This window comes from Anser anser (genome assembly GCF_964211835.1).
Source record: "Anser anser genome assembly, chromosome: 20".
NCBI classification, from domain to species: Eukaryota; Metazoa; Chordata; class Aves; order Anseriformes; family Anatidae; genus Anser; species Anser anser.
In genome coordinates, this window is record NC_139741.1 from 7,295,985 (window position 1) to 7,319,255 (window position 23,271).

General features: G+C 58.6%; 1 protein-coding gene across 2 annotated transcripts; it reads right to left on the bottom strand.

Annotated features, from left to right (window-relative positions):
* Positions 1–204: 204 nt before the first annotated feature.
* SH2B2 (SH2B adaptor protein 2) lies at positions 205–22,931 on the bottom strand. 2 transcript variants are annotated; one of them, XM_083806133.1, is made up of 10 exons: positions 22,823–22,931; positions 22,049–22,174; positions 13,128–14,015; positions 9,994–10,095; positions 6,307–6,398; positions 4,031–4,125; positions 3,675–3,848; positions 3,362–3,555; positions 3,071–3,242; positions 205–2,660 (listed from the first exon to the last, which is right to left on the bottom strand). In XM_083806133.1, exons 3-10 carry the CDS (start codon positions 13,986–13,988, stop codon positions 2,347–2,349), a joined length of 2,004 nt encoding a protein of 667 aa, XP_083662259.1. In that variant the 5' UTR covers positions 13,989–14,015; positions 22,049–22,174; positions 22,823–22,931; the 3' UTR covers positions 205–2,346. The 2 variants fall into 2 exon arrangements, with proteins under 2 accessions (XP_083662259.1, XP_083662260.1); XM_083806134.1 differs by having other exon boundaries at positions 22,806–22,891.
* Positions 22,932–23,271: the final 340 nt, after the last annotated feature.

The following is a 23,271-nucleotide window of genomic DNA, read 5'->3' on the forward strand; positions in this document are numbered from 1 at the left end:
CGGTTCGACTTACACCAGTGACAAACCAGACAAAGAAAACGACAGACTGGGAGGAGAGGAAACCCACCCCTGCGCAGCCTGGACACATCCTCCACCTCCCTCTGCTCAGCCGTGATAAAAAATTCCCCCCCTCCTCCCTCCTCGCTGTGCTAGACCAGCTCCGTTCGGGCAGTCTGAGCCCAGCCACAGCCGCCTCAAGACAGCAACAAGGTCTACACACATGCGACATGACAGCATCCTCTCTCTTTATATAGCGCACCCAGCAAAGCCCCGAGCTCATGTCCATGTGCTGTCCTTTTTGCAAGCGGTTTTATTTTAAAACCAGAACGCAGCTTCTCCATTTGTTTAACAAGTCCCCGTGTCTTTTTTCTCTTTTTTTTTTTAAATAAAATTAATTTATTCTACAGAACAGTAAACTCTTCCAGACTCTTCCCTATTTACAAATTAACATTTTTGCTTGCAGATCATCACCCCCCCCCCCCCCACCCTGTTCCGATCCCGTGGCACAGAAGATGAAAAATCAGCCAACGTGTGAAGGGCTCTAAGGCAGTACTCCCATCCGCAGCCACCTCGGACCTCGGGGAAGAACAAGAGCAACGATGTCTGTGCTGCATCTGGAGGTTCCCCCTCATTCACCGTGTGCGTGAAAGAAGCAGGTCCACGTTAAACCCGAGAGCATCTGGCCTCTCCCTGCCTGGGCTGTGTTTAGCTGTGCTGAGGAAGGAGAAATACCCCAGCACACCGAACAGCTCCCACTGCCCAAGCTGCTGGAGGTGGCTGCTGGTGTGGCAGGGCTGAAGGGCCACGAGTTTGGGGAGAAGGGGGAGCTGGCTGCAGGAAGATCTCTCAGCTCTCAGCCCACACACCTATCGGCCAGAAAGGCAGCTCCCGCATGGCTAGAGGAGGCAAGGAGCCTCGGAGACACCCCCCTGCCCTGGTGAAGGGGGAGAAAGTGACTCCGGAGCTGGGGACACGCTTTGCTAGCTCAGGAAAGAAGGCACCTTTAAAAAAAAAAAAAAGAAAAGAAAAGAAACAAAAACACAAACCACAAAACTGACCCAAACCAAAACCAGATGCCAAAGCAACTCTCCAGGCAAATTCAATGGTTTCTGAACTAGGTTGTGGCTTGGCTCCTACCCTACGCAAAGCACACAATCCTACCAAGCAGCCTGGCCCCGGTGGTTTTCTGCTCTGCGCTTTCTCCCAGGTCTCAGTGGTGTAGGAGGGAGCTGCTGTTTCAGCCAGAGACGCACGTGCCTGCGCTGGGGGCTGCTCAAAAGCCACAATGCTGCTAACAGGCAGAGACAGCGCCCGGTACTTGCCAGCAGTTGTGCTGCCGCACACACGGGCAGGGTCAGGGTGGCATTTCAGCCACCAGCAAGGGAAATGCTGGCTGCCCGTGCTGTCAGCCTAACCCGGCCCCTCTGATTCACTTGTTTCCCCACCTGGCAGCAGCCCCGTTCCTTTCATTCTTTCCGGGCATTTCAATTTCTATAAGAAAAATAAAAATAAAAATCTTCAATAGCATCTACTGAAGGTCTGTAGTGTTTTCACTCCCAGGGAGTCCAGGTGAGCACTCGTGGAGGTGAGACTGCCTCCACCTCTGCATACAAGCCCCTGGCCTCTGTCTGAATCCCCCGACACATCCCCACTGACTGACAGCCGATCCAAGCGGGGATGTTGTTGTGTTTTTCAAGGTTTGCCTTGAGCACTGGAAATGATCGCCTAACTGCAGTAGAAAGGAGGCAGCAGGCTGAGCTGATGCCCTTGCAGGCAGCCAAGGTTTCAAAAGCCAAGGAAGAGAGGGAGGAAGAAAGGGGTTATTCAGGGAGTCTCCAGCTACAAGGAGAGAAAGGACAAAGGAACAGAAGTGGCAGGGCAGCAGGAAAAACCTTCCTCCAATGAGATGTTTGGCTTTGAAAAATGCCTTCTCCTGGCAGAGCGAACGAAAGGCATGCCCCTGGGATGCACACGGATGGGCATGTGGGAGAGCAGCCCCTGGGGGGCACCTGCCGTCCCCGCAATCATCCCAAAACGCCCGAGCCCCATGCTGACTCGGTCCCGGGAGAGCTCTTGGTCCGGAGGGAAAGGGAAAATGCTGCAAGCTCCGAAATGGCACTGATGCTTTCAGCCTCCCAAGCCCCCAGCGCCACCCCAGCCTCGGGGCTGGGACTGGCCGTGACATCGCTCGCTGCTCACACGGCTCCCGAAAGCGGCAGCGAGCAAGAAGGAGGTCCTGGCCGCGGTGCTGGTGGTGGCAGGAGGTGGCGGCGGCGGCAGCGAGGCTGGTGTGGTGGCGAGGTGTGGGTGACCCGTGCCCCCCTGCCATCCTGCCCCCAGGGGGGCTCAGTAGAAGGAATATTGGTTCTCCACCGCCCGGGTCCGGCTGCGGGCGCCGTCGGCATCGTGGTAGTCCTCGGCGCTGGCGGCTGGGGGCTCCGGCCGGCGCTCGGCGCTGTCGCTGCGGCTCCGGGGGCCCAGGGCACCCTCCAGGCGGTGGTAGGGTGCGGGGACGGGGACAACGGGGGCTGTGGCCGCCCCCTCGGCGGGTGGTGGGGCCGGTGGGGCAGCGGGTGCTGTGCTGCAGAAGTAGTGCGGGGGCGGCAGGTCGGCTCGGCAGCCCGGTGGCTGCGGCACGATGGCTGGCGGGGGGCCGGCGTCTGTAAGGGAGAGGGGAGTTTGACTCCTCGGAGGCTGGCTGCTTCCTATGCCCACCCTATCCTTCACCCTGTGCCCACCGACCCTCCTCGCCCACCTTCGGCATGCCCCAATGAGCCACGCAGCCTCCGATCCTCTCCTGCCCCACACCAAGGGACACACAGGCCGCCCCAACATGGCTTGCCGTGGCTCTCCCCCCATCCAAAATGGGATAACGCCCATCCTGGTGCATCTCCAGAGCCACACGCACCCTTCCTCAGAAAACCAGCATGGGACCAACCCTCCAACACGGGCACGCCATTAAGTTGTCAGTGGGGAAATCCCAGGGACCGGCTCCCTTTTGGGTTGGTGCAAGGTCCCAGCCCAAATCCATCCCAGCAGCCCCGAACCCTGGCACGGCCCCGGGACCTACCGGGCAGCGGGCTCTGGGCCACCACGTAGCTGCGGAGCGTGATGTCGGCCGCGCCGCCCGACTCGAGCGGGATGGGGTGCGTGTGGAAGTGGCGCAGCATGTCGAAGATGGTCTGGAACCAGAGGTGCTGCACGTGGCACTGCCCGCTCTCGTTCAGCGACAGGCGGAGGTGCTGCGAGGGCAGGGGCAGGGGGTGAGCCGGGAGGCAATCGGACAGCCCCAGCCTCCTTCACCCCCGCGAGGAGGCCCCTCCACCAGCCGAGGATTGCTCGCGAAGCAGGCGGCACCCACCTTCGCTTTCCCCTGGAAGTTGAAAGTCAGCACGTACTCCCCGGGCCGCGTCTCACTCTGCCGGATGACGAACAAGCCGTGGCTCCTGGCACCGCCGAGCAGCACCAGCTGAGCCGCCTTGATCCGCGAGAGAGTCCCGTGGAACCAGGGGAAGTCGGAGAGGTTGACCTCCGCCTCTGCCTCGCTGTCCTCCCCTGGCCGCAAGCACCGCCAGATTTTAGGGAGCACCCAAACATTTGCCCTCTCCCAACCCCGTGCACCCCAAGAGTGAGGCGATGGGGCTGCATCCTGCGACCCTGCCCTGCCTGCCTACCTGTGCCGGTGGTGGGGGGCGATTCCAGCGTCTGCAGAAAGCTCTCCAATGGGACGTGGGCCAGCAGCTCCCCCAGGGAGTCCCTGCCCCGGCCATGGGGCACGGACACGGTGGTGGCAGTGGCGGCGTTGTGAGCACCAGGCAGGGCACATCTGTCTGGTGGCCTGTGCACATCTGGAAGGCAACGTCGGTGTCTTCAATGAGGGCGGGCATCTCCCCGCAACGGGGACAAGTGCGAGGACCTGAGCGCTCACTTCAGGCTCCCTGCCTTTGTCCCCAGCAGGATCTGGACCCCCAAAAGCAGAGCCAGCACCAGGAGACCCCCCCCCCCCACCCTCTGCAGCAGGATTTCTCACCGTCAGCCAGAAATTCGCAGCTGCAGGAGGACGCCCTGCCCGGCAGGCAGGCTCCAGGCGCGCAGGAGGCCAGCTCGATGTCATCCCCGCTGTCCCTGGGGGGCGAGCACAGAGCAGGTGACCACACACAGACACGCACAGCACCCCCCCTCGCGGGCAGCAGGGGCTTTATTATCCAACCACCACCACCCCAGTGAAATCCCAGCTCTGGCCCAAGTCCACAGAGAACATCCCGATGCTCGCCGCTTCCTCCCGGAGCAGCGAGGTGCCCGCAGCACTCAGAGGCCGAGCAGCCGGCAGAGCCGCAGTGTGCCGGGAGGAGGCATGGAGAGCAGCCAACGCACCACAGGCTGCCTCAAACATTGCCATCAAAACAAGGTGGCTTTTTGGGCTGAGAAACTAGCGTGCGGGTACGAGCCCTTGAAAAACCCTCGCTGCCTGGGTCGTGCTGGCTGGGACCAGCTGCAGAGCTGCGCTGCGATCGCCTCGGCTTGGACACGTCTCTTACTGTGACTTCCAGAGCTCTTGCTCGCACGCTTTGCACGCGAGACGTACGCACACACTCCCATCACCAACTTCCACCCAGAGCCGGTTTCGCTTTCACCCCCCCCTCAGAAAGGGGCTGTTCGAACCGACCCCCAGGAGCTGCACCCCAAAAACCAGGAGGTCCTGCAGACCAGAGGCGCATCCACTGCAGTGCAGCCCCCGCATCCCACATCCCCAGCTGCCCCCCTGCCCGTGCACTTCAGCATCCTTCTTGCACAAGCTCCCTGCTTGCTCACCGCCTATTTTTAGCCCGGCCGCCAGCGAGAGCCCGGAGCCGCTCGTGGCACTCGGGTGCTCTTGCTTAACAGCGGCCACGTGCGTGCAGACAGCCAGGAAGCGGCTGCGTTAGCGGTAACGGCTCACGAGGGAGCTGCTGAATTATTTAGTGGCCAGTAAGTGAATCAGCCACTGGGAGTCATTCAACTGCAGCCACTTAAAAAAAAAATAGAAAGGAAAAAAAAAAGAAGGGGGGAAGGAAACCAAAACCAACAGAGCTCTGCAGAAAACCCGTCGCCAGGGCGCTTACGCAGAGGTTTCAGCGCGGATCCTTGGCAGGAGGACCGAGCACCGCGTGCAGGAGCTGAATGAAAATTCATTCTTGGCACGGAGCACGCGTGTCAGTGTATTAAGCAGCTCATTATTATTTGCTGTAGAGTTCATTATTATTTGCTCTACGGTCGTGTCCAGAGGCCAGCACGGGGCTGTGCTGGGTGCTAGGCAAACACCGAACGCCACGAGGCTGCCGGAGGCAGAGCGAGGAGCCGGTGCAGGCACCTGGCCTCAGCTGGAGAACCGGCACCGAAACACCCATTTTGAGTAAAAACAGCCCTTCCTCAACTGCCAGGCCACGCTTCCCTGCCTCACCTCCTTCAGCAGCCCAGCCTCGGTGTTGCTTCATCAATTATGTATTAAAAAAGCAGCAGAAGGAGCGCACGGTGCGTCCTCACTGCGAGACGCAGCCCTGGAGGACAGCGTCATCCTGGGGGAAGGTGGCACGGGGGGCAGCAGGGAGCCTCCAGGAGCCCCTGTCCCAGTTTTGCTCAAGGCTTTCACCTCTGCGAGCTTGGGCATCCCCCCCTTTGCCGAAATAATGCCAAGAAGGGTAGCAGTGGGGCGTGCCCATGGGCTGCGGGAGAGCGTGCCAGCAGACCATTGAATATAGCGCGGGTGCTGGACTGGAAAAAAAGCATGGGAAGTAGCTCTGAGATGATATGAAAGCTTTGGAGAGTTGGTGTTGGGAGCATCCCTGGGTCACCTGCCTTGGCTAGTCGAGGCGATGCGGAGCAGGAAGGGGTTAGCAAGTGGCTGGCACGCTGCAAGGCTGCACCTCTGACACACAACGGCTGCTAACTTTGCCTCCAGATTTCTGCCAAAACAAGTCAGAGACTTCCTGCAATAAGCTGAGCAGCGAAAATTGCATCAGCTGGGGTCTCTTCCATCCTAGTGGTCTGCAAGGGCTGACCACCAGTCCCAAAGGCATGCCCTCTGCCCTCTCCGGTGTACTCAGAGGAGCTTTTCACTTGCTGGAACAAGATGAGTTTCCTTTACTTTCCTTTAAACAAGCACATTATAGCAGAGACCTCCTGGATGCACTGGGACCCCTGGACCTGACGGACACAGATGTGATGGGCAGCAGTGCAGGAACCTTGCCCAGGTCGCGCCCTGACCTACTGGAGAGGATGGAGGCTGTGGTTTGGAGGGGAAACCTGACCATGCCCCATGAGCCTTACCCGGGGTCGATGCAGTCCTGGATATCTGCCACCCAGGAGTGCTTCTGCAGGGAGTCGATGGTCTCCAGGATGTACTCAGCACCGTTCTCCACCTGGAGGCAAGACAGGACAGCGTCAGGCCACGTCCAGGGTCCTGCCACCCGTCTGCTGCCCCCCGCCAGGCAAAGCAAAACCCATAATCTGTCAGGACACCGGCCGGACCCCCGCATTCACTTGCCACTGTTACACAGTGCCCTAGCTGAAGGATACCTGCCTGTTCCCATCCCAGCACAGGGGGGTTGAGAAGTGACCCCCCAGGGATGCTTTGATGTGCCCAGGGGTGATCCCTGACCAAAGCTGAGGCCCAGAGGAAAAAAATCACCCCTTTTTCAGCAAATGTATCACAAAGTTTTTACAGCCTGTGGTCACACCTGGGTATAAGTGCCTGGCCAGCAGCACCAAGGCTGAGCGTCACTGTGCTCCAGCACAACCAAGGGCAGACAGCATCCCCTCGCCTACAGCATCCCCCAAAAACTACCTCTGCACAGGTGGCATGTCAGAGGCTGTGCTGCACTCTTATTGCCCTGAAATCCTCCCAGACTCCTAAAACCAGGAGTTTAAACCTCTCCTCATTTTCTTTGCCTGCTGGTCCATGAGGCTTCCAATTCCTGACTGCATCACAGAGAGAGAAAAAGACCCCCAACAGCCCTTTAACAGGAAGAAAAAAAAAAAAGTCTTGATGCAAAACCTGCAAGCCCAAAGGAGCTGGGCTGCTCTGGGGCCAGGCAGGAAAGAGCACTCAGAGCACCCGGCACGGTGCTGCCTGCCTCCGGCCGTTTCCCCGTGCCATCCCTCCCGGACCCCTTCTACAACGTGTCCCTGAGGCAGCCCTGACTCCGGGAGGGTATCGCGTTGCCAGCCGAGACAGCCTTTGAGCAAATCAAATTAATTGCACACAACTGAATCACTGTCCTGAAAATAAACAGGGAGCACAGGAGCAGTGCCCGGTGCCGCGGCGAGCAGTGATCGGCTCTCTTGCCACGCAGCGGGTACAGGGGAGCAGCAGAGCCCCCCCCGTTTTATTTAGCCAGGCTTTCCGAGGGGAAGGCATGGAGCTGGCTTGGGAGACCAGGGTGCTCCTTCACGCAGAGCATGAAAGCGAGCAAAGCACGTGCAGGGCTCGGGTATTTTGCAAGCACCCGCTTGTGCAATGGAAAAAATGCGTGTGCCGGGTGTCTGACGCGTGGCGAGGACACGCCGACTGTCAGTTTTTGGGTGATTTGGCAGAACTGATTCCAGTGTGGCCTCTGTGCAAAAAGCAGGGGCTTTTCCACCCACAGTGACCTCCCAAAGCACGGCACATTGCCCGGGAGGGGCGAGATGTGGCTCCACACCAGTCCAGCAAGAAGATCCCCGTCCCACCCACCTAATCCGTACCCTGCCAGCAAGGGGTGCTCCAACCCTCCGTGAATCCAGCCTGCAAGGGAGGAACACAACAGAGCAGCAGGAACACGGCCCAGTGAGAAGGGCCAGGGCAGAAAGTGAGCCACGAGCAATAGAGGATGTCAGGAATAGGGGAAAAGCTCCCCATGTCCACAGCCGCGAGAGGGAGGGCGGCAGCAGCGGGGCAGCAGATGACACTGAGCGAGCCCCCGGGGGTAATGCGGCGCTTGGTGCCATGCCTCATTAAAGGGATCGATTGCAATCAATTAACCCCGCGGCAGGGTAAGCGCTCAGGCCAGAACGGGGCAGGAGCAGGTTAGAGGGTACCTGGTAAACGCGGCGGTTTCAGGCTGGGGGTAACTACAGAAAAGGCTGAAGCAAGGGCAGAGCCGTGGCGGTGGGGTGGAAGAGCAGCACACCTGGCCTCAGAGCCCTCCTCAAAGCACCTAGAGCCCCCCACAGCCAAAACCCTGCCAGTGGGGACCTGCAGAGCCCCAGTGGGGCCACGGTGACCTGGTTGTGCTCTGCCGCAGCCCCAGAGCGAGGGATGGGAGCAGTGATCAGTGCCACGTGCTCGGCTTCAGCAGCACGCCTGGTGCTACCGTATGCAGTGCTGCAGCACGCAGGGCAGGGGAACGGGGCTGAGATGAGACTTGTAAAGGGACCAGAAAACCATGATCAGAAGTAGCTGGTGAGCTGCACTGCAAGAGCGGCTGCTGCTGGTTAATGGTCTATGTGGAGGAGATGCTGAGCTCCCTCGCATCAGGGATGCTGTCCTGCACGTGCTGCCATTCAGCAGTGAGGACAAAAGCAAGGAGAGGATGCCTGATCAATTCATGGCTGACACCACGTTGTAAACATTTTGGAAGATGAGGCAGGAATTCAAATGAACTTCTCGATGCTGAGAATTAGTCTTCGAAAGAAAACGCCCAGGCCAGGCTCCACCTCAAGGGCACGGCGAGCTCCAGGCCCGTGATGACACCACGGGCACCTCGCCTGAGGAACTGCAGCTCTGGAGAGGTTCTGCAAAAAGCACAGCGGGGTTACGGCAGCTCACAAGCTGCCTGTGAGTCAGCATCATCGCTAGGGTATGAAGACAGCGACTGGATGTACTTGGGCTGGATAAAGAGGAAGAAGAAAGGAGAAGCAATCCTTCCCACCCGCTCCTGGCCACGGCACTGCCTTCACTTTGGGACACGCTCGCTCCGGAGCCCAAAAGGAACGTGGGAAGGAGCATGGGCTGCTCAGTCCGGAGAGCAAAAGACGTGTGAGGTTGGTTTTCAAGTACAGAAGACAAGGCCAAGTTAGCCTCTGTGTCCATGGTGGACACAGACCGCAGCCAAGGTTGAGGTTAACAGCAAGAAGCCCACGGGAATGAGCACTGGGGTTGGGCGGGCTGCGAGGCACGGGGGCTCTCACAGCGCCAGGCTGAAGACAAAGAGCAGCTGTAATCACGGCAGTTTCCCCCCTCTGCATTCACAGTTCCCTCAGCTGGTGAGCAGGCTCACCCAGCCGTGAAGCCTGGCCTCTGCGCTCTCTGCCTTTGCCACGTGCTTTTAGGGAGAAGCAGCGGGGAGAGAGGTGAACTTTAGCAGGGGTGGGACACGGAGCCCCTCCACACGTTGCTGTTACACATCACCTCCCAGCCGGGCACGTCCAACAGCTCTGATGGAGCGTGCGAGCCCGTTAACGTGTGCAGGGAGGCACAGCCTCATCAGACAGAGAGGAACATCACCACCACCACCACCGTTGTCAGGGCATCGGCACAGCGTGCCCCGAGCCAGAGCCTGCAGCACGCAGCGGGAAGGTCCCTGCTGCCACCCAGCCCCAGAGGAACTTCCCAGTGCTCCTGCTCGAGCCCAGGATTTGCCACAAAAGGCTGCTGGGAGCATGACCTTAATTAATTAGATTGTATGGAAAACGCTTCTCCGAGGTCTCTAGCTGGAGATAGACTTTGTCTCTCTGCTTGCAACCCTTGCAAATTGTCTCTAGACGCTAATTTAACCTTGTCCTGGTGACAAGGAGAAGCAAAACCCCATGGTGAAAGCCAGGCAACCAGCCCGATCCCCAAATACCTGGGCATCAGGTGGACGTTGCATCATTTTGGGAGCCCCAAAGGGAAGCACAGACCGAGAAGGGGAGGCAGGGACCCCGTGGGGAGCATCAGCACTGCTGGTGCTTCAGCTCCAAATCCAAGGCAACGTCCCCAGGGTCAGAGCATCCCTGCAGCAGGGCTGGATCGCACCGCCGCCACCCTGCCCTCACCTTCAGGACGAAGGTGTTGTCCTTGTCGGGCATCTCCAGAGGCATGGTGGTCCGCACCTCGATGATGGCTGACAGCGGGATGCTCACCTTGGGCTTGGAAGCCTAGGAAAAGAGAAAATTAAGAGAAATCGATAAATAAATTAAAAAAAAAAGAAAAAAAGTCGCTCAATCTAATCAAACTGCCCCGGGGGACAGCGCGGCGTGGCTCTCAGCAAGGCAAGATCGCGGCTCAGCCGCACGGTTATTATGGGGGGTGGAAAAAAAAAAAAAAAAAAAAAAAGCATTGATTTCCCTCATGTGCCTGCTAACTCTAAGCTCTTTTAATTAAACCAAGAGAAGGCCCGGTGGAAGATGGGGAGGTTAGTGCATTTATCTGCCAAACCTTCCTTGTTCCAGCTCTGCCAAGCCCGCTTATTTCTCTCCTTTTACACCTTCTCCTTCCTGAGAGCCGCGCAGCAGCGCAGACGGGCGCCCCGTTTACCCAGCCCAGGCGTTACGGTGTGGCAGCCAGAGCTGTGTGGGGAATTTTAATTACATTAAAATAAAGGGAAAAAAAAAAAAAGAATTTCCCCCGGCACCCGCCGGAGCCTCTGTGTGGGGGCAGGACCCACTGCCTCCCACTCAGAGTCTCTACTGAGCACCAAATTCCCCAGATATTTGCTTAAATTACAGCAAACCAGCCCAAAGGAATACACGGAGATGCTCCCAGGGCTGGTCCCCTCCGGGATGCTTAGAATCGTGGCTCCAGGGTTTGGAGCACTCAGACGAGGCTGGTGATGTGCACCAGGCTGCAGGTTACCGATAGATGGGTTCAGTGACTTTTTTTTTTTTAAGTTAAGGGGAAAAAAAAAAGATAATAATCCAAGCATGAGAACAGAAACTGTCCTTTCCCCTCTGGGATGTTTCATTTCCACCAGCCCAGCCCCCTGTGCTGCCTCTGCATGCATCCCGGGCTGCACCGGGCTCAGCCCTGCTGAAGTTTTCCACCTTTTTTTCTACTGGAGAAGGTAAGAAAAGGGGATGCAGCTGCCTAAGGAAAAAAAACCAAACAACAGCGTTAATTCAGCAGTGAACCAGAGGAGGGTCTGCTCCAGGAGGGTCTTCCTGCGGCAGCCCGGGCTGCCCACGGGGAACGTTATTAATGGCCGTGGGGACGTTCTGGGGACATCTCCCTACATCTATTTTGCCCTCGAAACCCCAGGATGCCTAAAACGACTGCTGCGTGCCGGCACAAACATCTAACTCGGCTTATCGCTTCCTGTCGAAGCGGCGGTTAAGAAGAAAGGGCTCGCTAAGGAGATTTGAAAACATGACCATAGTTTTTGTAGGGCCTACGCAAAACTGAAGCTGGGGGCTCCCAAAGCAAAAAGCAGTTTTCTTCCAGTTGTGCCAGCTTGATGCCACGTTTGCAGCTGGAGCACGCCAGATGGAAAACAAGATGGGATGAGGGGAGATGAAACGCAAACCAAAGACAGAGGGGTGTAATTACAACAGAAGAGCAGACTATTTCCACGAAAGTTGTCGTGAAATCATTTGGAAATTGATTTTTTTTTAGAGCCAAATGAAGATGCACTAAAAAAATTCCTCCGAGCACTCTCCTAAACATTTTAAGAGCAGCAATTGTTCCATTTTAACCTGAGTTTGGGGCCACCTCGGCGCAGTGCTGCAGCCCTCGCTCCCAGGGGCTTCCCAAATTCTGGGAATTCCCTTGGCTGAGGAAGTCCCCAAGCCCGAGGACATGCACTATGCGCAGCAGCTCAGAGCCTTGCTGTAGGGATACGCTTGAGTTCAAACTCAGATTTTATGTTTTATCAGGAGAGGTGTGAAGCTTAGTAAAGCAAGAAAAAAAAAAGAAGGCACAGACCAACACCAACAGTGCCATGGTTCATTTTCTCCTCAGAAAAAGAGAAGGTGCTTTTTAAAAATATGAACTCTCCTGCCATCCCTGTGACTCCTGTATGGATCATACCAGAGTTAACAGGGGTGCAAAGATCAAGACCAGTGGGTTCCCAGCAGCTCCCAGGGGAGCTACAGCCCTGTGCAAGGCTTGTGCTGGCCCAGCTTCGCTGCAAGGGACTCAAACACAAGTGGAAAAATCCTGGAGAAAATCAAGTAAATGAGGTTTTTCTTCCCCAAGCATTTAAGTAACCTGAGATTTCTGTTCTAACCCGTGCAACTAGTAAAACCCCCAGGAATGGCCTATTATTTGCCCCATGCTTGTCAAAGCTGAGCGCACACAGCGCAGATGAGGCTCAGTCAGTGCGGGTTTGTCAGCACAACGCACCTTCTGCTCCTCCCAGGAGGAACAGGGGTCCTGCAGCAAGGAGGGACTGAAGGTGGACCCTGTGCATGCCCTCCGCATTTCTTGAGCAAACTGCCCCCCTCTCTGCCCCAGGAGAAGTGGGGCAATATTTCCCTGTGCCATGTGCAGAGGGGAGGCATGCAAGAAAAGGTGTGCCACAACAAAAAGCAGCTCCTCTTTCTGAAGCTTTCCTGGGTGTTACAGATGCAGAGAAGACACAGGCAAGGGAAAGTGATAGCGTGGGTATCGGTACTGATAACAAGCAGCATTCCCCTGCACAGCAGGGCAACTAGCTGGGGCTGTCGGTGAGGAGCGCTGCAAAACCCATGGGCAGCGGTGGTGCTCCAGCCCCAGGGCTTCTGCCCCCACCACCAGAAAGCTGTGCTGGGTGCAACATTATTCCACGTGAATTATTAATTTGAAAATAACGAGTGCTGCAACCAAGCGTGGGGTCGCTTGGTGACACACGGAGCACTCTAATGTGCTCGGAAGAGAAAAATCTCCTGGTGTCCTGGACATACTTCATCTCAGTGTGGCAATGAGCTTCGGCACTACGATCACCGATATCTGGGGCTGAGGCACAGGCAGGGCCTTCAGCATCTCACCCGAGGGCCGTGGGCTGAGCGCTGATGAGCAGTTTGTGGATGCGACTCGACCGCCTTGCCCCCACACACCCACATCTCAGCCTCCCGGCACCAAACCTCCCGCTGGACCAGGGCTGGATTTCATCCCAGCTCCGCAGTGGAAATTAAAAGTAACAACGCAAAGCCCAGCTGCTCGAATTTCACCCCAACACTCACCAAGACGGCAGCGGAGACGAGCCAGGACTTACCTTCGGAGGGACGTAGAACTCGAGCAGGAACCTCTCCCCCTCCACCTTCACCGCCTTGCGGAGCAGGAGGCGGCACTTCTGCCACTGCGAGCTCCCCACACAGTTCGTGTCGTCGGCGACCATGTAGCGCAGCGTCCCCTCCCGCTGGATGTCCACCAGCTCCACCTTGGAGGACTGAGCCTTGGAGAGCCGCAGTTTGTGGGTCCACTTCTCCCGCGGGTCGCCGGGCTCCTTGCCCCCGGCCGCCCACGGCTCCCTCTCAGCCCTCCTGCTGCCCGGCACGGCCTCGGCACCCGGCTCCGGAGAAGACCTGCGGTGCCACATCTCCTTCATGCCGTCCACCACGCACAAGCTCATGTTCCTCAAGGAGAAGCCCTTCTTGAACTTGGGCTTGGCGGCGGCGTGGACGGAGACGTCCTCCGAGCTGCGGGACTGGCCGTAGGAGGACACCTTGCGCGCCTGGGCCTGCTGCGCCGGGCTGAGGTAGCGGCCGGCGCCCAGCGGGGCCTCCATGCTGTCCAGGGACTCGGTGGAGGTCTCCTCCTTCCGCTGGGCCACCTCGCGCCCGTAGGGCACGTGGCAGTTCTGCAGCCCCACGAAGGGCACGATGTTGTACTTGGTGGGCGAGTCGGAGACGAAGACCCGGCTGACCTCCAGGCTGAAGATGTCCAAGAAGTTGGCGGCGAAGTGGTGGGAGAAGGAGGCCTCGGCGCCGGGGGTGTCGTAGTGGGGGTTCTCCCTCAGGAACTGGCAGAACTTCTGGGCGAAGTCGACGGCGGCCGCCTGGGCGTGCAGCTCGCAGAACTCGCGCCAGTCGGGGAGCGGGGAGGAGGGCTCCTGGCACAGGGCATCGCCGTTCATGGCTGCCCCATTCCACCTGCCGGCGGGCTGCGGGGCAAGGGGACAGACAGGGTGAGCTCGGTGGCAGTGATCCCGTCCGCCAACGCTGCCAGAGCGGGTCCACAGCCGTGGCATGAAGTGGGACGCGAAGGGAAACACAGCGGGAAAGCATTTTTGTGCCGTTTCCCCTCCCTCTGCCGTGCTGGAAAAAAACTTGGCCCCGGCAGCAGCCATAAATTGTACTTATTTTACGATTATGACCATGCAAAAGTGTTATCGATTTCTCATAAAACCACTAAGGAGTCCCCGACCGGAGCAGCCCGGGGGGATTCACCTCCAGGACTGACGCTGCCACATGCGTGGCCTGGGCACCGCGGGCCCGCAGCAGCACATCCGCTGCCACCGTCCCCAGCAGCTGCTCCAGCTCTGTCCACATTTCTACCCACAGGAGAAATTTGGCACATCGGTTTTGCTGAGCACCTCAGTTCGGTTACATCCTTGTCAGACGCAGATGAGCAGGAGCCCAGCACCCTCCCCACCGCCCATCAGACCCCATGGCTGTAATGGATAACCCCAGAGACCAGGGAGCTGATATGGTAAAAGGGAAAAAAACCAAGGCAGCAGACCCGGGAGCCACCAGGAGCTGCAGGGAGGTGAAGACCAGACCTCACACCCACAGAAGAGGTACCTGACCTCACCCAGCCTCTGCAGGACTCACACGTCTCTTGTCTTTTTGCTTGCAATGCATTTCCCAAACCTCTGCCTAATTTTGCGAGGCTTGGACCTCACAGGGGAGATTCCTGCAGTGCTCGCATCTAAATTGTCATTTTCCAGCACCGACTGCTTGTGCCTGTCGGTGACAGCGAGCCTTGCCCCATGAGTTACTCAGGCACTGCTCAGCCACATGCCACCCATGTGTCCAGAGAAGCATCCTTTTCCCCTCGAGGGCAGTTTCACCTCAAAAGCACGAAGGGAACACTCTGCTCTGGACCCCTGCCCTCTGCAGCCCATCCTGCCCAGCACTCACCAGCCTGGGGACACGCCAGGGCTTCTGGAAAAACGGGACAGCCCCCCTCATTCGGCTGCTGTCCGCTCACAAAATCTCTTTTGCTGGTGAGCGATTTCTGCTGCTAATAAATCAGGCGCAGTAACTAACCATCAGGTTTCACAGCCAGTACTTCATTACCGGTCAGGTAAACTGCCCCAGAAGATAAAAAGTTAAAAATATATGTGTATATATGTATTTTTAATCCCTTTTTGGCTCACCAGTCCTGAAGCAGGGGATCCCAGTGCTTGGCTGGACCTGGAGCTCCCCAAAAGGCTTTCGCAGGAAACCAACACAGCCAAGGGAGGCCCAGGCAGCGGAGCAACCGGAACGACACAACCAGACAGGCCCAATTCCCTCGTTAAACACGGGCAATAAAAGCCCTCAGTGAGAAGGGAAACCCCAAGCTGCTGGCAAGAGCCAGATCCGGGGGAGCTTGGCTTCCCAGCCGTCTCATAAGGGCCTTGCAGCTTTCCCTGGGTGCCTCTCTGCCCCGCACTGAGCCGGCCCTGCTCGCCGCAACCCAGCCCGGAGCAGGGAAAGCCCCGTCCCCGCAGTTTACAACAAGGCTGAATTTCCCCAAGAGACAGCGGGAAAGCAGCAGAAAATGTAAAGCTGTTTGTTACCAGGCCAGCAAATGCAATTCTCACTTACCCATCCATCACCCGGCAGGGAATTTAAAGGCTCGGCTCCCGGCGGCAGCTACTGCCCTTCAGCTTTACCATCCACAGCCGCAGCTCCCCGAGCGCAAAGCAAGGGAGGGGGAATATTTGGGCTCGGGGAGGTGGAAGGGGGTCTCCTGCTACTGACCCAAGCGGGAATAGCCGGCACCACCAAGAACAACGGAAGGGCAAAAAAGGTGCAAAGGGCAGCAAGGGGCTCAGGAGGGAAGAGAAATCCCCACGCCGATGGGTGATGGCCCTGATTTTGTCACACCTGCCAGAAGGGAGCAGTTAAGTTTTACCCCGTGGGCCAAGCCCCAGGGCTTTGCTGGTGTTCCCCCATCATGCACAGGAGGGAAAATGCTTCCCCCCATTGCCCCCTCCAGGAAGGATGGAGCAGGAGGGACAGGCACGATGGAGCAGGACCAGCCTGCCCACAAATGAGCGATGGGAAGCCAAGATGCAACAGAGAGATTAAAGAGGGGGGGCGGCGGAAAGAAAAGGAGACACTTTAAAAAAGATAAACCCCAAACAAAAAGCCTGGCCACCCAGCCGCTGCAGCAAGCCTCAAGCTGGGAGACACGCACGCAGAGGCATCACAGCGTCTTCCTTTCATCTGCACGGGGATGACAGACTCTAAAAGGCCAATTTATAAAAATGAAGCCTAGAGGAGAGATGTCTGGCAGGTCTGAAGGAGGAGGGGGGGGAGGTTGGCGGCCCTGCGCGGCGTCTCCATCGCCCCCCACCTGCGGCGGGTCTGTGAGCCCCCCATGGGGAACCCACTGGTGAGGCTGGGAGCAGCGGGGGGGCTCAGGGAGGCCCCCTGGGACCGCAGCAACATCCCCCCCCTCCCCAGCACGTACGCCTTCACCTGATTCCTGCGGGAAGCAGGCTCCCAATTATCTCTGCAGCTTTACCTTTAATCTCGGTGCCTCCGCTCCCCTCTATGCCAACAGCACTGCCCCACTTCTCGAAATAACTCCTCGTGCCACAGACAGCATCCCCGGGCAGGGCGGTGGAAGTCGAGATGAAAATAAGCTCAAGATGAAAATAAGCAGCAAATCCATGACCGCTTTTTGGCCAGCAGGGGCAATTCGCTCCCAGCCAGGCTCACCAAGGGTTGCAGCGTGTGGCCGGGCACCTCAGAAGGAGGCAGAGCCCTTTTGTGGGGGGTGTCTGCCTGCTCAGGGGTCACAGCCTGGGTTACACAGCAGGACAGGCACAGAAATATGGAAATGAGGAGGTTTGTCCCTAAAGAGAAGCTGCGTGGCCACAGAGAGGCAGCCGAGACATCAGCACCCTTGGGCTCCTCCTAACACCTAACACTGGCTGGTCCCCAAACGCCTCCCCAGGCAGAACCGTGCCCTGCTGCTGCTGCTGCTGCCACTTGGGAAAACAATGCAAGGTTTTAGAAGGAGGGGAAATAAATAAATAAATAAATACGGATTTCTGGGGCCTGGCCAAGTGGAAGCCCAGGTTGCAATCGCAGGCGCGAGCCAGCTGCTGGCAGCGATGCTATGCCAATCCCTCCCGATAAACTGCGCCGGTGGCCCCTGCGCGGCATGGACGCGTGTCGGCACACACCAGCCGAAAGATCTGAAAGTCGAAGTGAGCTCCTGACCTCGAGACGAAATGAAATTTCAGCCGTCAGCAGAAGTGCAAGAGACCATGGAAAAAAAAAAAAAGTCTCCGGTGCAGTGGGAGTCAGGGAGTGACAACAAAGCCACCAGGATTTGCTGAACCAGAGGAGCGGGGAGGAACTAACATCTAATGAGGTGTTAATAACCCGAACGCACAACACTGGTCATGGGATAGCCGGAGCAGCCAGCCCAGCACTTGCTCCAAGGGCTTTATTTAAGGAAACAGCCCTAATAAAGAGATGTTTCCCTTCCGCCCCGCGGAGCACAGCCAGGCTGGGGCCACGGGAGGAAAACCTGCGCCCAGCTGAGCTTGCAGGAGGCAGGTTTGTACCCCCCTCCTTTTATTTTTTTTAAAAGGATGAACACCTTTCAGTACGAAGGGGACGACCAGCAGTCCTCCACTTCCCTGGGGGTTTCCAGCATGGAAATAAAAAATAAAAATAGTAATAACGAAAGCCCGCATGCCTGCATCTCCGCCTGCACAGGAGCGCTCCCAGGGGCACAGGCACGCAGATCTGGGCTGATGGAAGCACGGGGAGGATGGAGCATCCTGCAGGGAGAGGCACGCATGTGGTGGTGGTCCTGGGTCCACGCTCCTGGGGAAGGATGGGGCTGGCAGGGTCCCGCTGCTCGGCTTCCAGCGAGATCGATGCCAATCAGACCCCGGGACGCGAGGAAACCCGGGCACCTGCTCGCCCCAGAAGAGAGGCTGACCTCAGCCGTCCCCACGTGTTCGGGCAGGGGAGATCCCCGGGTCACGAGCGGGTGCTGGAGCAACGTGACACCCCGCAGGGCCCCCCCGGAGAAGGTGACGCTCCTGGCACGGCGGGCAGGACATGCCTGGCAGCCCGCAGGGAGCCTGGAGCCCGCCTGCATGGCCCCGGCGTGCTGCAGAAAGCAGCTAAAAACCAACAAAAAAAAACATGGCAGGGGCTGCTCTGGGGGGTGGCAGGGTGCTTCGAGCACATTTAGGACGTGGATAGGAGGAAAAACAAATGCAACACCTTTGCATTTACCATTCAAACCCAGCAGAACAGGGGATGCAGCAGGCACAGAGTTGGGGACCCACACCTGCAGCTGGCACCTGAAGGCTGGAGAGACCAAGCCCCCTCCTCCTGGTGGCTTCCTCTGCCACCACAAGGGTCCCAGCCCTCAAGGCTGAGACGTCAGTGCTCTAACTACGTGCAGAGGCTGATTTAAGGGACAGAAAGCCATAGGAAAGTAAATAAATACATAAAATAGCGGTAGGATGGGAGTAGGTCCTCTCTCCGCGCTCTTTATGGCTCCATGTACTATTTATACTCCACAGCCCTTTAATCAGACTGGCTGTTGGAATTGGAGAGAAATGGAAACAATCTTTGTTCCTCTCATTTACTGTCCATCCCACTGAAATATTAATTGAGCAGCATTCTGGCCTCAAGTCTAATGGTCAAGCCACCCTCCTCGATTCACTCCCCCATTAAATGCACGCTTTGACTCGCTGCCCAGACGCACCGGAGGGCCCTCCTGCCAGCTGGAGACGCTCGTCCGGTGTGCAAAGCCTTCCTGGGTCTTCTGCTGCACCAAGCAGGGGCTGCTCCACCTGAGACACCATCACGGGAAGCAGTTGTGCATCCCCTAACGAAGCTTTCCTCTGCAAACGAAGCACCGCACCTTGCGGGCTCCAGGGCTTTAGGGGGCTGCCAAACTCGTGGCTCACCCCAGGCAGCCTCGTGGGCCTGGTCTGTCCCCAAAAGGAATGGGCACGTTGTCCCCTTCCCGTGCACAAACCAGATGCTGATGACCATTTCTCAGGGTAGAAAGGAAGGTGGCTTCTCATCTCAGCGTCCAGAGGAACAAAATCCCAATGGATTACGGGAAAGTGCTCCACTGCTGTGCAGGATGGGAGCCACCACAGCCCTGAGGAAGGACTTCTTCAGAAAGAGACATCTTCGGAAGAGAAAGCAAACTTTGGGCCAGAAATGACCCCTTCTTCCCTCAAAACTCCCCAGCACGCGTTGAGGAGGATGTGACACTGACGCCCTGCGTACAGCCCGCTCGGGAAGAGCGCAGGTCACGGCCGTCTCCAAACCCACAGCGTTCTCCACTTCCCACTACTCTGACCAACTTCACTTTGCAGGGTCGTTTCTCTGCTTCCTAAACCCTGCCCCGCCGTGCACTGCAACCCCCGTGCTGACAGCTGCTGGAAAATAAAGATGAGTTAAATAGAGAAGATCCAGTGGATCTTAGCTGATCTCCTCCCTGTGCTTCCAGGCAGGTCCCTGAGGTGCGTGGCCACAGCATCGCCCGTGACGCTCAGCGCACCGTGGTGGGAGACCTGGGGGTCCCCAGGGCACAGCGATGGGATGCTCTGCCCTGGCAGAGGCTTGGAAAGCCAACCAAACCACCCCTTTGTTGCCCCAAACCAAGGGCGGGCTATTTCTCGTTAGAATAATAGAGCTTTTGGTGAAGAAGGTAAGGAGCCGCCGTCCTTTCCCTCTCGATGGGAGCCACCTCACCTGGCCAGGGCTCCGACCTGGGAGCTTTCTGCAGAAAATTAACTAGTCCAAAGTCTATTTTTAGCCACCACAATAGCAGAGCCTCCTGCGAGGAGCGTCAGAAGCCCTGTCCCCAACCAAGCAAGCTCAGATTTCGCTCGCTAAGCCTAGATTTCCTTCCTCCCCTCGGCCCACAACAAAACCTTCCCCTTCTCGCCTTCCCACCCTGGTCAAAGCGAATTCGTGCGACCACCTCCGGGGCTGGCGCTCGCAGCGGGGTGCGACGCAGGCGTTACACATTAACCACCATGCAGCGGCTCTCGCAGGGCCAGGGGCACGAAGGGCAGAGCCGTGCTGGACACACATACGAAATGATGGGTAGGTCGGCCACCACGGTTCGCTCAACATCCCTGACATACCTAAAATGCAAGGGGTTTAAAGGAAAGGCCCTGCTGTACAAAACCAGCTATAGTTCCCCAAACAAGCGCAAACTGCTTGGAGAAAAAACAACCAAATAAAAAAAAAAACCCTCTTGCCCTACAGATCACTGTGCCATTAAGGGGCTCCTGGGGTGGTTTTGGTGCACAAGCTGCACGGGTCCGTGGTGCAGAGCACCCAGCAGAGCGCACCCGAGGTGGCGCAGCCCTGCTCACATCAGGACCCCCCCTTCCTTCGGGGACAGGAAGGAAAAAACCCCAAGATTGTTTTTCAATTACGGCTCATAACAAACACGGGATAAAGTTACATAGGCCCGTATTAAATTTTCCCATTATCTTTTTTACTTTGCGGATATAATTCCCCACACGCATCCCTGGCTCGTACCCGCCTGCCAGCAGCGTTCGACGCTGCCTGATGGTGTCTGAGCTGGGGAAATTCAGCTCTGCCCCGCTACCGGGGCCGCTGCGCTCACTGCTGAGCTCCTGGGGTGTGCGTTGGGCAAAACACCTCGTGCAAGCTCCAGCGGGCTCCAAGTGCCCCTCAACCACATGGTGCCCAGACACCACGTTGCAGCTGGGATCTCCGGCTGGGGTTTCAGCCCCCAAAAATCCCTTTTTTACCCCCCGCTTTGCTATGCAGGGATGTTCCCAGGCACACAGCACTCCGTACCCAGCGCAGTGGGCACAGGCGTGCAGGAGGGGCTCCCTCTGCAGAGGGGCCGTTTCCCACCTAGCCTGTGCCTGATGTTTCTGCCTCCCCTTCTTCCTGGTGCTCCTGGCCCCGTTTGCACGTTTGCAGCCTCACTCCTGCCCCACAGCCTTGTGTGGGGCTCAGGGGGCTTCAGGCTGGAGAAGAGCAGGGGAGGCAGCGTTGCCCCAGGGCGCCCCAAAAAGCCTGATTCAGCAAGAGCAGCAGATGCGTAACCATCATCGGGTTTCTCAGCCCGCTCTGGGGAAGAGGAAGAAGAGGAGGAGGAAGGGCTCTAACCAGAAACATCCTCAGGGTGCACAGATGGCGATTTACCTCGGAAGAGGGACAGCTGAGACAAGAATTGGGCAAGGCCACCCTACCACGAGCGCACACGAGACGCATTCCCACCAGCCCGGGAGAGGAAGGAACAGCCCCGATGGTGAAGACAAGCAGCCAGAAGGGGTAACAGGAGGCGAGCAGCCCCCCTGCACCTACCAAGGACCCTGTGCTTGAGGCAGACAGCACCCAAATCCCAAAAGACTTTCCTGGAGCAGGGCAGGTTCCATCCTACAGCCCCCAGCACACATTCACCCCGATGGCACAGCTGCCCCGCGCTCGGTGAGACACCCGTGGGCAAAACCACCCTGATTTCAAACACACATCAATGGCCTGGAGCACCTCCGTGAGGTTTCTGCAACTTTTTTTTTTGTTTTTTTTTGTTTTTTCCAGAAATAAGCTCTCCAATGGCCACCCTGGGGTGCGCCGCAGCGTTACGGGACCACCAGGCACCACCAAGGGATGCAAAGGGGCAGAGCTGGGAGCGCTCCCAGTCCCACCCGAGCACATCTCCCAGCCATGCAGCCACCCACCCGTGCCAACGCGGTGGCCGAGGGCCTTGACCCTCTGGGGCCAGCCCGGGTGATTTAGGAGCACGGCCCCAAACGCCCGGCACTGCAACGGCGCTCCTCCTCCGCCCCCCTCCCACCAGGGCGAAGCAAATAATCATCCCAATAATAATAACAACCGCCGCGGCGGGGAGGTCTGAGCAATCCGCTCGGTGTGGGCAGCAGGCAGCTGCTGGCTTCCCGTGGGTTTAGGGCAGGGTCTGGGGGGAGCCGAGCGGTTTTACCTCCTCTCCCGGTGCAGTTCAGGGGTTCCCCGAGGTGCCAGCAGCAGGGCTCTCCCAGTGCAGGCTCATCGCTCAAAGCGCCCAGCTCCCACGGCGCAGCGAGGGACCGGAGCAGCCCGGAGGGACCTGGAAGGCAAAGTTGGAAGAAGTCAAGCCCCGGAGAGGGTGCTCGGCACCTCCCTGGGTGTCACCCCGAAACCATGGGGCTGTTGCACACGAGCCCGAGCGGCTGCTTTGGCAGGAGCAGGGGGCTGCAGGGGAAGCCCCTCGCCAAGCCGAGGCCTCAGCACGGTGCTGGGCAGCTCCTGGGGGGCTGCGGGGGGGGCAGCTCGGTGGGGCCGTGCCCTTGGGCAGGGGCTGCCCCGGGGGGGGGGCCGCAGGTGCCCGCAGAGCATCCATCCGGGCAGCACGCGCACCTCGGGCGGAATAATAAGCATTTAAAAAAATAATAATAATAATAAAAATAGACCGTCCTTAAGGGGTCGTGCGCGTTGGGTCGTGCCCAGGACCCTGCGTCCCCCCCCGGCAGCCCCCCCAAGCCGGCAACTTTCGCCTTCCCGGGGAGCCCCCAGCCCGGCGCCCCCCGCCGCAGGACCCCGCACCCCGAAGGGACCCGGGGAAGGGGGTGGGGGGTGGGGGTGCAGGGGGGGGGGTCCCTCCGGGGGGTGCGCCCCGAAATGGTGATGGAGAAGGGAGGGGGGGGGGACCAGGAAAGCGGCGCCGCCCCCGCCGCCCCACGCAGCCGCGGATCCGGTACCGGAGGGATGCGCTCACCCGGCCCGGCCCGGCCCGGCTCCCCGCGCAGCCCCGCTGCAGCCCCGGCTCCCGGCTCGGCTCCGGCGGGGCCAGCGCTGCCCGGCCCCCCCCGCCCCGCCCGGCCCCGCCGCCGCCCCCCCCCCGCTCCTCCCACCGCTTTAAAGGGCCCCGCCCGGCCCCGCTCCGCACGGGGAACCCCCCCCAAACAGCGGGGGCCTGCCGTGGGGGGGGGGGGGGGTCCGGGGTCTGGGGGGCAGCACCCCACATCGCAGAGGTCACCCCGTATCAGACAGGGTGCCCCATGTTACAGGGGGCACCCCATGTCCCGCAGGGCGCCCCATGTTCCGCAGGGCACCCCACGTCCCACACAGCACCCTACATCCCACAGGGCACCCCACATCCCTCCCCACGTCCCGTAGGGAACCCCACATCCCGCAGGGCACCCCACATCCCGCAGGACACACCAC

Coding starts and splice junctions, on each gene's coding strand:
- SH2B2 (XM_083806133.1), bottom strand. CDS start 13,988: ATGAACGGCGATGCCCTGTGCCAGGAGCCCTCCTCCCCGCTCCCCGAC. Junction 10,096..13,127: donor AGTTCTACGTCCCTCCGAAG/GTAAGTCCTGGC, acceptor CTCTTTTCCTAG/GCTTCCAAGCCCAAGGTGAG. Junction 6,399..9,993: donor ACAACACCTTCGTCCTGAAG/GTGAGGGCAGGG, acceptor TCTTGCCTCCAG/GTGGAGAACGGTGCTGAGTA.